The sequence below is a fragment of the Hylaeus volcanicus genome, chromosome 4, assembly GCF_026283585.1.
Source record: "Hylaeus volcanicus isolate JK05 chromosome 4, UHH_iyHylVolc1.0_haploid, whole genome shotgun sequence".
Classification (NCBI taxonomy): Eukaryota; Metazoa; Arthropoda; class Insecta; order Hymenoptera; family Colletidae; genus Hylaeus; species Hylaeus volcanicus.
The window spans coordinates 12,700,844-12,714,047 of record NC_071979.1 but is presented as its reverse complement, the minus strand read 5'-3'; the positions used below and the strand labels follow the sequence as shown (position 1 = coordinate 12,714,047).

General features: G+C 42.3%; 1 protein-coding gene across 3 annotated transcripts in view; it reads left to right on the top strand.

Annotated features, from left to right (window-relative positions):
* LOC128875706 (uncharacterized) overlaps positions 1-13,204 on the top strand; it is a 100,889-nt gene that overhangs the window by 49,090 nt on the left and 38,595 nt on the right. For all 3 annotated transcript variants that reach the window (XM_054121532.1, XM_054121533.1, XM_054121534.1), the window contains exons 9-10: positions 2,357-2,778; positions 6,158-11,882. In XM_054121532.1, coding sequence (XP_053977507.1) covers positions 2,357-2,778; positions 6,158-11,882 — 6,147 coding nt within the window. The remainder of the gene's footprint in view (positions 1-2,356; positions 2,779-6,157; positions 11,883-13,204) is intronic.

The following is a 13,204-nucleotide window of genomic DNA, read 5'->3' as shown; positions in this document are numbered from 1 at the left end:
TGGCTCCTACGATCGAATCTAAAAATGGAAAGTAAATTCATCCTATACAAAGCCATGTTAAAGCCCATATAGACTTATGGGATACAATTGTGGGGCATTGCGAGCAACTCTAACATCGAGATTCTATTAGGTTGTCCCGAAAGTTTCTTTCGCGAGTTGCACTCAATTATTTTATGTGGTCGTGTTTATATAAATAGACAATTTAATTTCATAGATATTCATGTTGTAACAATAATGGAGCAAAATGAATCGTGCACAATTCAGTAATGTAACATAAAACATAAAATATTGTGCATTTATTCCTTATTAATAAAGGGAAAGAAACTTTTGGGATAACATAATACAATCTAAAGTACTAAAACTGGTCTCTAATGCACCTTGGTATGTTACCAATGAAGTAATTCATCGTGACTTAAAGATGCTCACAATAAAAGAAGAAATTTCACGATACAGCAACCGCTATAATTCACGCCACACTAGTCATTCGAATCCTCTTGTCATCCAACTCAGAGACACTACAGCTCATGCGCGTAGATTGAAAAGATACTACCCTCTGGAACTTTGTAATAGATTTAATTAACTAAATATAGACTCGCATATTGTAATCACACGAAATAGTAAATTCTAGAATGTACGTAACTGAAACTTACAAACCATGCCACTGTAACACGCTAACCTAATTGCTAATAATTCTCTATGATTGTAATTGCTTAATTATATATATATAAAAAAAAAGAAAGAATGAGAAGATAACCAAAAAGATTAAATTTCTTTACAACGCGCAAAATTGGAGTTTAACCCCTTAAGCTACGATGTAAGGAAGAGCGCCGAGGCTAAAACTAGCTACGAGTAGTTATTTTGAGACTTTGTACTTTTATATAGTTTTTGACGCTGAATTCAATGGTGTAAACAAAGAAATGTTTAAACAATTTTTTTGGCCTCGGCGCCCTCCCTTAAGCTCCAACAGTCTGTGACCAAAGTGTAATGTTTACATTTGGTCCGAACAATACACCACAAGCCAGGCTCGTGATAATCAGTTTTGGCCCGAATATCCGACCACGAGTCTCACACGTGGTTGTAGCTTAAGGGGTTAACAAGGACTAAGAGGCTACCTAGGAGAAAGAAACCAAGAAAAAGAGGTGCATATTTGAGAATTCTTTTTGGCCAAACGGAAGATTCTCTGGTAATAAGTTTAATCATTTGCACTCGGATGTCCCCTATGTGGGACATCGTAAGTCTAGCAAATTTTATTAGTGGTTATGTAGAATAAATTTATGCTAGGAAAAATTTTTAAAAAATGAAATTTTCTTATCGAAATTGCACGAGAAAGCAAACCAAAATATGGTGTATGTACAGAGATTCAGGGAAAAGTATATGAGTAGGAGTTACATGGAAGGAGTATAAAGTAAAGGGTTTTCTAAAAGAGGCTTCAGGGTTTTGTTTTGGACACTTTCAATTATGTTCAATTACAATCATGTATACTTTATTTAAAATGTACCAATTAGACATATTCAATATATATTACAATATACCATACAGTCAGTCCCATTAGTATTCGTACCCTCAATATTTATTGAAGAAATTTGCCTAATTTAAATGAATGATTCATGTTTCCAAATAAATTTGTAATTGTAAATATATACATGTGGAAAGTTTGTTCATGTACATAGTTATAATGGAGAATTGATTTGGAAACATGAAGCCTGTCATTTAAATTAAACAAATTTCTTTAATTGATATAGAGCATTTTCTGAAGCCTCTTTTGAAAGATCCTTTATGTTTGCAGTGGTGTCAACCCTTCAAAAAAGTTATAAAAATTTATAATCAATTCTAATAATACCAAAATTGACACCTTTCTAAAGTTAGACTATTTAATTTAATGCAATTCCTGTTCGCACATTTTGCAATGAGATGGCGCAGAGTGCAAATGGTTAAAGGTATTCGAATGAACGTTTCATAGTGCATCTATCACAATTTTTTTATTCAAAAATATCTTAAATAAACAAAGTTGTGGCATTGTAATTGTTATCTGCCTCGGAGCTGGGTTAGTAAAAAATCAAAACAAAACCATTTTTAAATAACATACTAAATTATCTTAAAAAATATAGTAAAGTGTGATATTTGGGATATACTGTTCGAAAAAAAAAAAGAGGATCTTTCTACGGTTCAGCGTACATGTATAGAGCAGATTTGTTACAGTTGGCAAATTCGACGCGATAACATCGCAATCAATAGCGATAATTCTCATTAATAACACCGATAAGGAAGCGTTATCGAAACTATATTTTTCTTTCCATTGATCTTATCGGGAAACGAGAAACGTTCCGAGTAATATCAGAATTGGTGTATTCGAAAGGTTCGCGACGGAGAGGGCGATCGCACGCGAGGAGCTGCTGCGCGGAGGAACTCCAGGGATTTCAAGCGTTGCACGTGATCAGTCGTGGTGGCAGACAGCACAGTCCAACGGGAAACCCGGGACAGGATCAGCCAGTGGTCGACTACAGGCGACTGGTCTTCATCAGCTCGGATTCGTCATCCGGACGCGAAGAGGACGACGCTGACAGCAGTTGCTCCAGTTCCTCTTTCCTGAACGGGTTGCCGCGCGGCGGGAGTCACACGCAATCCCTGGAGGATTGCGACTGGGATTATTTCGAGAGCGGAACTTTGCCTCTGCCACCTGGTGTGCCGATTACTATCGCAACGAACAACGTCGGAACGGCGACCAACACTGGTCAGGATTGGAGCTGCTGCCCTGGACGTGGCACCGCGCCTTGTCAGGTGAGTTTCACCAGTACCAATTATACAGTAGAACTGGAACTTTTATTCAGATTTATATAGTAATTACTAAACCGCGGATCTTCATGCATTTATAGGGAATTTGAATATGCAAGAAACTACAAATTGCAAACAATATGGAAGAATATAAAAAAGATTGATAGTAAAGTTGATTGAGTTTTTGTAGGTACGTTTACAAAGATTTTATTTTGCATAAAGATCCGCAGTTTAGTAATTACATTAGCACATTGGTTGCCATGTCATCCAGAAATTGATGCCACGACTTTTTCATTAATCCTTTGGACCCGATTTTCTTCTACTAGGATTCTATTCGTCTCTCGTTTAGAAATTAATTGTATTAATCAAGGCTGTATTCAGATAAGAAGGGATAATTTACCCAACGCGCAAGTAATATTCATTTTTTCTTTTTTTTTAACCAACTTCGAAAAGGAGGAGGTTACTCAATTCGACATGTGTATTTTTTAAGATGTGTTCACCGATTACGCCGAGATGGCTCTTGCATCTTGTAGAGCATATCTCCTCGGTGGTCCCATTATCAAGACATTTTGCGATTTGTCATTTCTTACCTGTTTTTTTTATGCAAAAAAAGGAAAAATTTTGTACTGCTTTTTAATCCGAGACCAATGGACTAATCGGATTGAAACTTCTTGCATCTGGTAAAGCATCACTGCCACTTGGTCCCATAAAAAAAACATTTGGCCTTATTTTATTGTTTAACCCTTTCGCTTCGGCGGTCCAGTACGCCGAAGTACCGTCATTTGAACGGAAGCGCACTTACTAGAAATATGCACAGTGCGCATGGTTTCTGTATACATATACAGTACGGCTCAAAAGTATCTGGATACTTGCGAAATACATATATGTATTGGCATTGCATACAAATTATGTAAGTACCTAAAGTAATAACCAAAATCGATTTTTATTAGTTTCTTACGAAATATCTAACGCTTTAAATGAAAAATTACGTATGTGGAACTTACCAGTACTACACTAAAAGTAAATACGGGATAAATCGATGTATCCCCCGCGGTTAGATATTACCGCTTGCACTAATCTTGCACTAATTCTTATCTCTCTCAAGAGAACATAAACATATCGTCAACAGTTTGCAGGCATTTAATACATATCGAAGAGCTCCCTGAACTCGTTTTTAATCATAGAGATGAAACAAAGTGGAACTTGAGATTATTTTAAGCATTAAGACCGTTCCATTAGATTTTCTATTTCTAGGCAGGAATTTTATTTCCGCATATTTATTATATAATTTGTACATAAAAATTAATTCTATTATGCTATGATACCTCAAAAAAGATAACAGTAATAATTACAATTTATATAAGCGCTGTAAATACCTTTCGTACAAAGTTAAACTATGTTTTATAGAAGAGAAGCAAGTGTCCGGATACTTTTGAGCGGTAATGTACGTTTCCCTAAGTCTTAAATAACAACTGTGCTGAATAGAACAATCGTTGCTCCGATATGACAAGTATAATTCACATTTTTAATATGAAAATACTTACAAAATTATAGGTAATATAGGGATTTACATATTTACTAAACTTTACGATAAATCTTTAATATAATTAAGAATGAAACGCAAATTAGTTAATCTATTAATATGTGAAGATTAGTAATGTAATTTGATATGATATATTTTAAAACGGGGATCTATACATAAGCCAACATTGCAATTTTTACATTCATATCGTGATTCCGATCTTTTATCATTTTTACTGCAAACGATATCGCGTCCCCACAGGTCATCTTGTGAATGTCGCTTATCAGCGACATTCGACGCGAAAGGGTTAAATATGTTCCTGAGTCTCTATTGTAATTTGGCCAAAGACAACCAAAAACATTTACTGGAATATACAGTCAGTCTCATAAGTATTCGTACCCTTTATGTCGATTGAAGAAATTTATCTAAATTAGATAATAGGTTTCAGGTTTTCAAATAAATATTTCATTATAAATACATACATGAATAAAGTTTACCTATGTACGTATTTATGATGAAACGTTTATTTGGAAAGGTTTATTTATCTTTCCAACCTATAATTTAATTTACACAAATTCTTCAATAGACATAGAGAGTACGAATACTTATGGGACTGACTGTACATGTTCCACGAAGATCGAAAGGGTCAAGGAGCTAAAGAAATTGATTTTTAAGATAAGGCAATAATAAAAATTAATCTGATTAGGTTTCGTGAATTTGGCGACGTTAAAGAATTAAATACTACGACGAATGTTAAATTATTCAATCTTCGATAGTCTCGAGACAAAATTTTAACTTTGTAGAAATTTTCACGAGTGTTAGTTTGGTAGCCAACGTGTTAATAATGTAATTGAAATATAATAACGGATTCGTCGAAAGATTTAAGATTTGTTGTTAAACATTATTGAGTATTTGTAAACTTTATAAACTTCAAAAAGAAAACTATGTATTCGTTTGGAGACATTCTATCAGAATGTTTACAAGAAACTATATTATTTCATTAAGAAGAAAAAAAGAAAAAAAACGTAGTTGACCTTCGTATCTTCTCTACGCCTCCACTGATAAGAAATTTATTAGCAGTACGTTACGTGCCCTTCGACATCGAGTAGTCATCCTCCTTCTTCTATTAAATCCGAATGTTGAAGTTATACATGTTGGAATATTTACTATAATTCAATTTTTTATTTTACCACAATAATAAATGCACTGAGAATATATGTTCAATGTATATGACATGGCTTACCCTCTCAAGTGCCATTGAGAACCCTATCTATAGTTTCCTAGAGCCTAAAGGGATATATAAAGACTGCAACATATACAGCTATTGTATACTTTAACTTTGTACGAAAGGTATTTACAGCGCTTATATAAATTGTAATTATTACTGTTATCTTTTTTGAGGTACCATAGCATAATAGAATTAATTTTTATGTACAAATTATATAATAAATATGCGGAAATAAAGCAATTCAGAAGTTCTTTCTACCTTTTACTTATAACGTTTGTCTGTTAGTCATGATTAGACTATGGATCTTTATGCATTTATAGGAAATTTGAACGTGCAAGAAACTACAAAACGCAAACAATATGCAAGAATATAAAAAAGATTGATAGTAAAGTTGATGTTATAATATCTGCAGAATAAAATAAATTCCAATTTAAGTTAAATTTTTATAGGCACGTTCGCGAATATTTTATTTTGCATAAAGATCCGCAGTCTAGTGATCAACTCCTCGTAGAGTAAAGATCTCAGCTTATTCGTGACATTTTAGAAATAAAATCAAAGCTTTTAACTAATAAAATTAGTATTTTATTATTTCATTAAACCTCATTTCCAGTAATACGCTATATTTTTCTGCGCAGGCCTGCGGAGGTTCACGAGGTGCCAACGTGCTCCCGGTCCCAGTGCCGATACCAGTGCCCGTCCCATATCCGGTGCCCGTTCCAGCTGCTCTCTGGACAGGGGACTTTGCAGCCGCCGCATCCTCCATGATTAGCCACAGCAGCGATGCCCATGCAGAACCAGGAACACTGAGGTTGAGAGGCGACCCAGCTGCGCCCTGGTTCGCTTGGCATCCTCGGTTCAATCAGCCTCTTCACGAGACCAGGCTCGATCCAAGGTTGACGGGTGTCTTCGATCCGACAACCTGTACTTTCAGGCCTGACCAAGTGTTAACGCCGCGTTTATACGGGTCTGGCGTCGAAACGTCGCCCATTCCTACGACGGAAGTGCTGCAACAGCGACTGGTCGGTCTGCAGATCAATCGCGACGAAAATGACGACGCTGGAGCGAGCTCTATATCGAAGCAGGCGGACTCTTTTCGAAGCGAGATCGCGTACGATGCCGCAAACGAAGCTAAAACTACGGAGCAGTCGTCTGCGAAGATCCGGGGAAAATTGGACGAGCAGAAAACCGAGCAGAGCCAACAGAACGATGAGGAAACGAACCAGACAAAGGAAAACGAGGAAGTCGCGTGCCAAGATTCCGGGACCGTGTCCTTCGAGAGCAGGAGGGGACAAAGGATGTACCAGCACGAGGATTCTGGCAGCTCCTCGGGACGATCTTCCGCGGACAGCAGCGATTTGGACGACGACTCGTCCTCCCATAGGTTCTCGAGGGTCTTTGTCGTCAACGACGACTCTCTCACCAGCGATAACGACATCGAAGACAACGGGGACGAGGACGACGATTCCGATTCAGCCGCCGAGGACGGCATTACGCTGAAAAGAGTGACCTCTCTGCCGGAAGAAGAGCCTGTGGTTCTGCAATACGTTCGATTCTTCAGCGAGGAATCGAACTTTGAAAACCCTAGCGACAGTCGAGCACAGAACAGCAGCAGAGACAGTTCGGAGGAGGAGCAAAGAATGCGATCCAATTACAAGGAAAAGGTAGCCTCGCCGGGCAACGATGATACGATGCCCGAACGACACGAGAAGCTTAACGAAAAACGGAAAGTTCGTGGAAAGAAGAGCAACCCGGAACCGGACAACGGTCCTGTGTTGTTGCACCACTGCGCGATGCCCGAAGAGATGTACATCGCGAGCGATAACGATTGCTCCGAAAACCAGATAGAACTTAAATCCGTGAAAACGTTGGATCCCGATAGCATCGAGCCGATAATCGTCAACAATTCCAGCGAAAGCGTCGCGTCGGAAACAGAAATGAACTTTGAAGGAAAATTGTACGACAAAGAAGAAAACGTTTCGGAAATCGATAGGTCCGAAGCTACGAGTCGAGCAACGTCTAGCAACGAATCTACGGATTCGGACGATCAAGCAAAGTTTCTATCCGCCGACGTTTGGGATCCTAACATAATCCCAGACTCGTTGGAAATCTCCGAATCAGAAATTCCGAGTGTCGATCACTCGTCCCCTGAGAGTAGCCCCGAGGCATCCAAGTTTCGCGTTTCGACGCCTACGAATATTCGCGACGCAGGGAACAATCGATCGAACGGTAAGGATTATCGCGAAATTGGAATCAATAACTCGACCGCATTATCGGAGATAACGTCGTGCGATACTCCCGATCGAGGCAACGATAACCGTGAGGGTGACACACCGACAGATTTAAATTCAAACTTCAACGCGACGGTGAACTCGAGCGCGCTTTCAGGGTCCGACAGTTTCACGAGCAACGAGACGAACGCGACTGGAAGCGAGGCGAGCAGCGACGAACTTCACGAATACGAGGTGACGTCGGCCAGCGTCTCCTCGCATTACGATAGCAACGAATTGTCGTTTTCGGCTGTGAACGGCGAGTTGTTGTCGAAACTGAACAAAAGAAACGACGAGAGAACATCGTGGCAACCGAAGAGATTCAAGGATGCCGAGGAATCCAGCGTTACCGCATCGAACAGAATGAAATGGAATATAAAGTACGAGAGATTGGACGTTGAGCAATCACCGGATAATGCAAACAACGGCGAAAGTGTCGTAAGCGCGCGTACCGAGAATGATTCAATGCCGATTACCGCGAAGGATGATCGATCCGTTGCGAGCCACGGCGGAAGATCGGCGACAATAGAGGCCAAAGATGGCGCGAAAGACAACGACCCGCAGGAGGAGAGTCGCGATGGAGTCGAATTAAAAAGAGCGGGCAGCGCGGTGGGCGATACGCTAACCAACGAGATTCGAGAGATTTCAATGAGCGCGGAGAGCGCAGACACCGCAGGTAAGGCAGAGAGTGCGCATGATTGTAGCGCGCGTGCAGTGAGCGGCGAGTGTCCTGCTTCTAGTCAGGTTGTAGGAGAGCTACAAAGTGGGGGTGGTGAAGGTGGTAGTGGCATCGAGTATAGCGGTGTCGGTGGTGGCTGCCTCGAAGAGGGGGTATCGACACGGTTTCGCTCAGTCGAGCGACGCCCGTCTACCGGAAAGGAGAATGGATTCCCTCCTGCCGTGTCGACCAAAGATCCCGTTCAACGCTTTCCCTCGACGGTCCAGAACAACAATATCGGCAACAACAACAAATATAGAAGCCTCGTGATGATTACTCAGGAAGCCTCGTACCAACCTGTCAGCGTTATCACCTCGGACACGACGACCTTGTTGCAGCCGGATGAAGTGCATATGGCTAGTCAGGGTCTGGCTGGATACTTCCAGCTGGCGCTGGAAGCCGTAGCCGAGCAACCACATCGTAAAAATGGTCAGGGACCGAGGAAACCCCTTATGGTGAAACGGCTGTCCAGTACTATCGCGAATCATTCGGAGCCGGAAGTTGACAGTGGTTTGAGTGTCGGTAGTGCCAGTGAAAGTGACGATGTTTCGGTGAAGAACTGCACGAAGGTGGTCAGTCGGCAGGAAAATAACGAGGAAAACTCTTCGAGGGAGCGGCAGGTTAACGAGCATCGCGAAGGTACGCGTGCACGTGCCTCCTCGCAATCCAGCGATGACAATTCAGGGAGCGGTGGGATCGTGATACTGGAGGAAGGATTAGCCGACGATGATTCATGGGTGGAAGAGGTGTCGCACGACGAGGACGAACCTGGCGCTACGACTGCGACGGAGGAGAGTTCGGAAGACGAAGCGAACAACCTTGGTGACCGCGAAGAAGAGCTCAGGGGTTACCATAGGCAGGCCATCGACTTTACTTTGCATACCATCGTCGAGGAATCCTGCGAGGAAAGCGAAGCAGAGCCGAGTCTGGCAACAGGTAGCCCATCGAAGAAGCAAAGGCCACCGTCCGCCTCCGAGCTGGAGAAATACTTTTTCTTCGGTCTCGGAGGAGATGGCAACAACTCGAGCATGGGTTCGCGCGAAGTCGACAGTTTGTCGGAGACGTCCTCTATTTATTCCGAGGGATTGGAATCGCTCGGACAGGACGAAGCTCCGGGTGCGGGACAGAGTCAAGAGAGATCGAGCTCTGGAGAAGGATTCTTGAATTCCTCGAGACTGGAGAAGTACTTCCTTTCGGAGTTTCTTGGTTTCGATCAAGATAGACGCGACTCCGATGGCTCCGTTGGTAGCGACTCCGAGGGAAGGCCCAGCCCGGAAGCGCAGAGAAAAAAGAAGCTGGTCCGTGCCAGAGGTACCGGTAGATCGCACAGTTCGTCTTTGGATAACTTGTTAGCTCTCACGCAGAGCTCGCAGAATTTAAGCTCGCAAAATTCTCTTCAAGATTTGAGCCTGAACCAAGATGCGCAAGAGAGTCAGTCGGAAGGTTCCTCCACGGAGACCGACGGAGCGGACGACGGCCAAACCGCTGCCTTTGGAACGGACGGACAATTCGATACTGTGAAACGTAAGAAGAAAAAACCTAGAAATCTGGGAACTCAGAGTCCACGTGTCCCGGACGACAGGAACAAAACGCCAGAACCGAGCAGGGAGATGGTCCTCGTAGGAGAAGTGGTGATGGAAAACGAAGCGGAAGCTATCAATTCGGAGGATTCGGACAGAGCAAAGACGCCGCAACCCGAGTGCGCGTTGTCTTCTTCCTCGTTAGCGTCGACCACCATTATTTCTTCGGCGACTTCGGCATCGCAAGCAGACTCTGCGAGAAACATTCTAATAAATTCAGGAGACTCGTCGACCTACAATCAAAGATCTAAACAGCAATCGAGAGATTCCGGATTCGTTGGTAGCTGCGACGATCTTCTTCAACACCAAAAGCTGCCCGACGATACTCAAATCAACGCCGAAGTTAATCAAGAATCTGGAAAAGATTGCTCTGGCAAGGAAAACGGCGAAAATGCTCAAGTTGCGAGTCAAACCTCTACGGAAAGATCGCCCGGGGTTGAAAAGTGTAGAAAGACTAAAATGGATCATCCCTTGAGTCACGCCGCGCTACCCCACTTACCTAACCCGTCACTTTCGAGAAAGGACAGCTTCAATAATTGGTCCAGCGACGAGGAAACGAATTTGATGATGTCAAAAATGAGACAATTCTTTAAAACTATGGTCGCTAATTCGAATGGACAGAATCCGAACGCTGGCAGTACTAATTCGAGCGGAGTCTCGCCTGCGCCCAGTCCTCGGTTACCTGGATACGCGACGAAAGCCAGACTATGCTCGCAAAACCGCACGAAACCGCCACAGTTGGTGTATTTTGAAAACGAGCTTACCAGGTTGATGAAAACGGTGCCGGGAATACGCGACGAGCAAGTGCGTGAAATAGTCGAATACCTCAGTTCCGAGGACACGTGGTCCGATTCGTACGATAGCTCGGATTACACCAGCTCCGATTTAGAGGGGGCAGCCGGTGGCCGTCGATCGGCGCTGCAGGAGCAGATCTCCCAGAGCTGTCAACAGATTATCAATAAATTCGACACCGCGTCGAATAACACTCTGCTGGATAAGGACAGGGAGGATAAAACTGGGCCAACCGGGATGCAACCGTGTCTAGGCAGAGACACCGCTTTCGTGTATCAGAAATTGGTTCAAAGTTTCACGAAAATGGCTGGCGATGGTGCGAGCTCCGACGCCAATTCGACTCCGCACAGCAGTCCACCGTTAATCGCTAAAGTGATGCACCATATTGGTAGCCGATTGGTAGCTCTGATGCACGAGGTCTCCGAAGGCGGACCAACCGTGCAGCATCACTCCACAAGCTGGAGACGATACTCTCAACACCACCGAACGCCCTCTTCGGCATCCACCACGGAAGACGACGATTCTACATCCGACTCGACGAACACACCTTCGTCGGCGCATTTGCAACTTCCCAGATCCAAGTCCCACGATCCTTTGCTGCTGATCAACAACCATCCAGCAGTATCGACGGGACAGGAAGGCGAGGAACGAGAAGCTAGCGATTACGAAAGGTTTTCTTGGCGCGGAAGCTTCGAGTCGGCGTTAATGGCGGCAGACTCCAGGACGAAACTCAGCCTTCTGGCTTGCTCCGGGGATGTCAGTGTCGGTGCTAGTGCTAGTGCTAATGCCTTGGCCATGGCTGCTAAACGCCGCAGTGCCGGGGACCTGTTGTTCAATCCAAAGAGTTTCTCCAGAGAGCAGTTGGATAGGGTTAGAAGTTGCGGGTCCATCGGCGGCGGGAGCGGAGGTGCCGCCAGTGGATGCGGAGGATCGGTGGAGGAAAGGATTTGGAGCAACAGGAGAAGATCTTCCGTTCCCGATGCCAATACCAGGGGGGAATCCGGTAAGTCCGCTACTTCATTCCTTCATAGAATTCTTAAACCTTTGCACTATCATTTTTTTCTTAGTTTGTTCTGAGCCAACTCTGTTTTAACCCTCCATGAGCACTCGTAACTTTCGGATCGCATGCTAATGTATCGATATTTCGGCAAATAATTTTAATTTCTCCACAAGATGACGTATACGTTTTAATTATACATGGTGTGGTAGGACGGATGGTACAACTGAGCACAGGGTGATATACTACGTGTAAAAATAAGTCGAAAAAATAGAATGACATTTTTTCGTTTGACGCTTTGTTTTTGAGAAAATTGAGTTTGAAAATTCTATCCAGTACGCGTGCAGTACTGTACCGCCTCTAAGTTTAGATATGTATTACAAATAAGAAATGTTAATGTATGGTTAATACATTTATTAATTTTATTGATATTTCTAACGTTAATTGCATAACATTGTTGAATAAAATGTTTAGAGTGCTGTCCTTGTTGACGCGTACATATCATTGCTCGCCTTATTAGTGAGTCATGAACTGATGCTAATGAATTTTTGACGTTTTATTTGAATAAAACCATTTATTATTTTTTCCTTTGGCTGAAGAGAATTCTCACTTGTTTTTGCGATTTAGAAATTGTTGCCTATAATACTCAGCTGCTGCTGTTGCATTTCTATGACAAGCTCCTAATGCTTTTATCATTTCAACGTATTCGCGATTGCTATAAGTAGACATTGTCACAGCTTGACTGATCGAAACACACTAAAAGTAGAAGAAAGTCGTATGGTTGAAGACAAAATGTAAACATTAGAAAGGTCAACATTACGACAGGTAAGCAAAAGGAAACTTGTATCGAGCAATGACTTGGGGAGACAGTTCACTGTACGCGTACTAGATAGAATTTTCAAATTCGATTTTCTCGAAAACGAAGCGTCAAACGAAAAAATGTTATTCTTTTCTTTCGATTTATTTTTGCATGTAGTATCACCCTCTGCTCGGTTGTACCACGCGTCCTGCCAGATTCTGTATATCTTTGACAACCAGTAACAATATCGATAATGGCTGGCAGCACTATCAATCTCGAATAACAAATTAAATGCCTTGCAGGTGGTCTACAGAAAACAAATTAGTTTTGGTATCACATGTTAGGTATAAAGTACTTGCTTGTAATTATTTAAAGTTTAATGTTTTATTAACAAAATGACTAGTCATAAAGAAGCTATAATATTAACCCTCCTCCCCGACGGTCGGCAGAGCTGTAAAGTAATTATTACTTTTGTATCCATTACAATTTGGAATAATTACTTTTGAATTAGAAATTAGTTATTTAAATA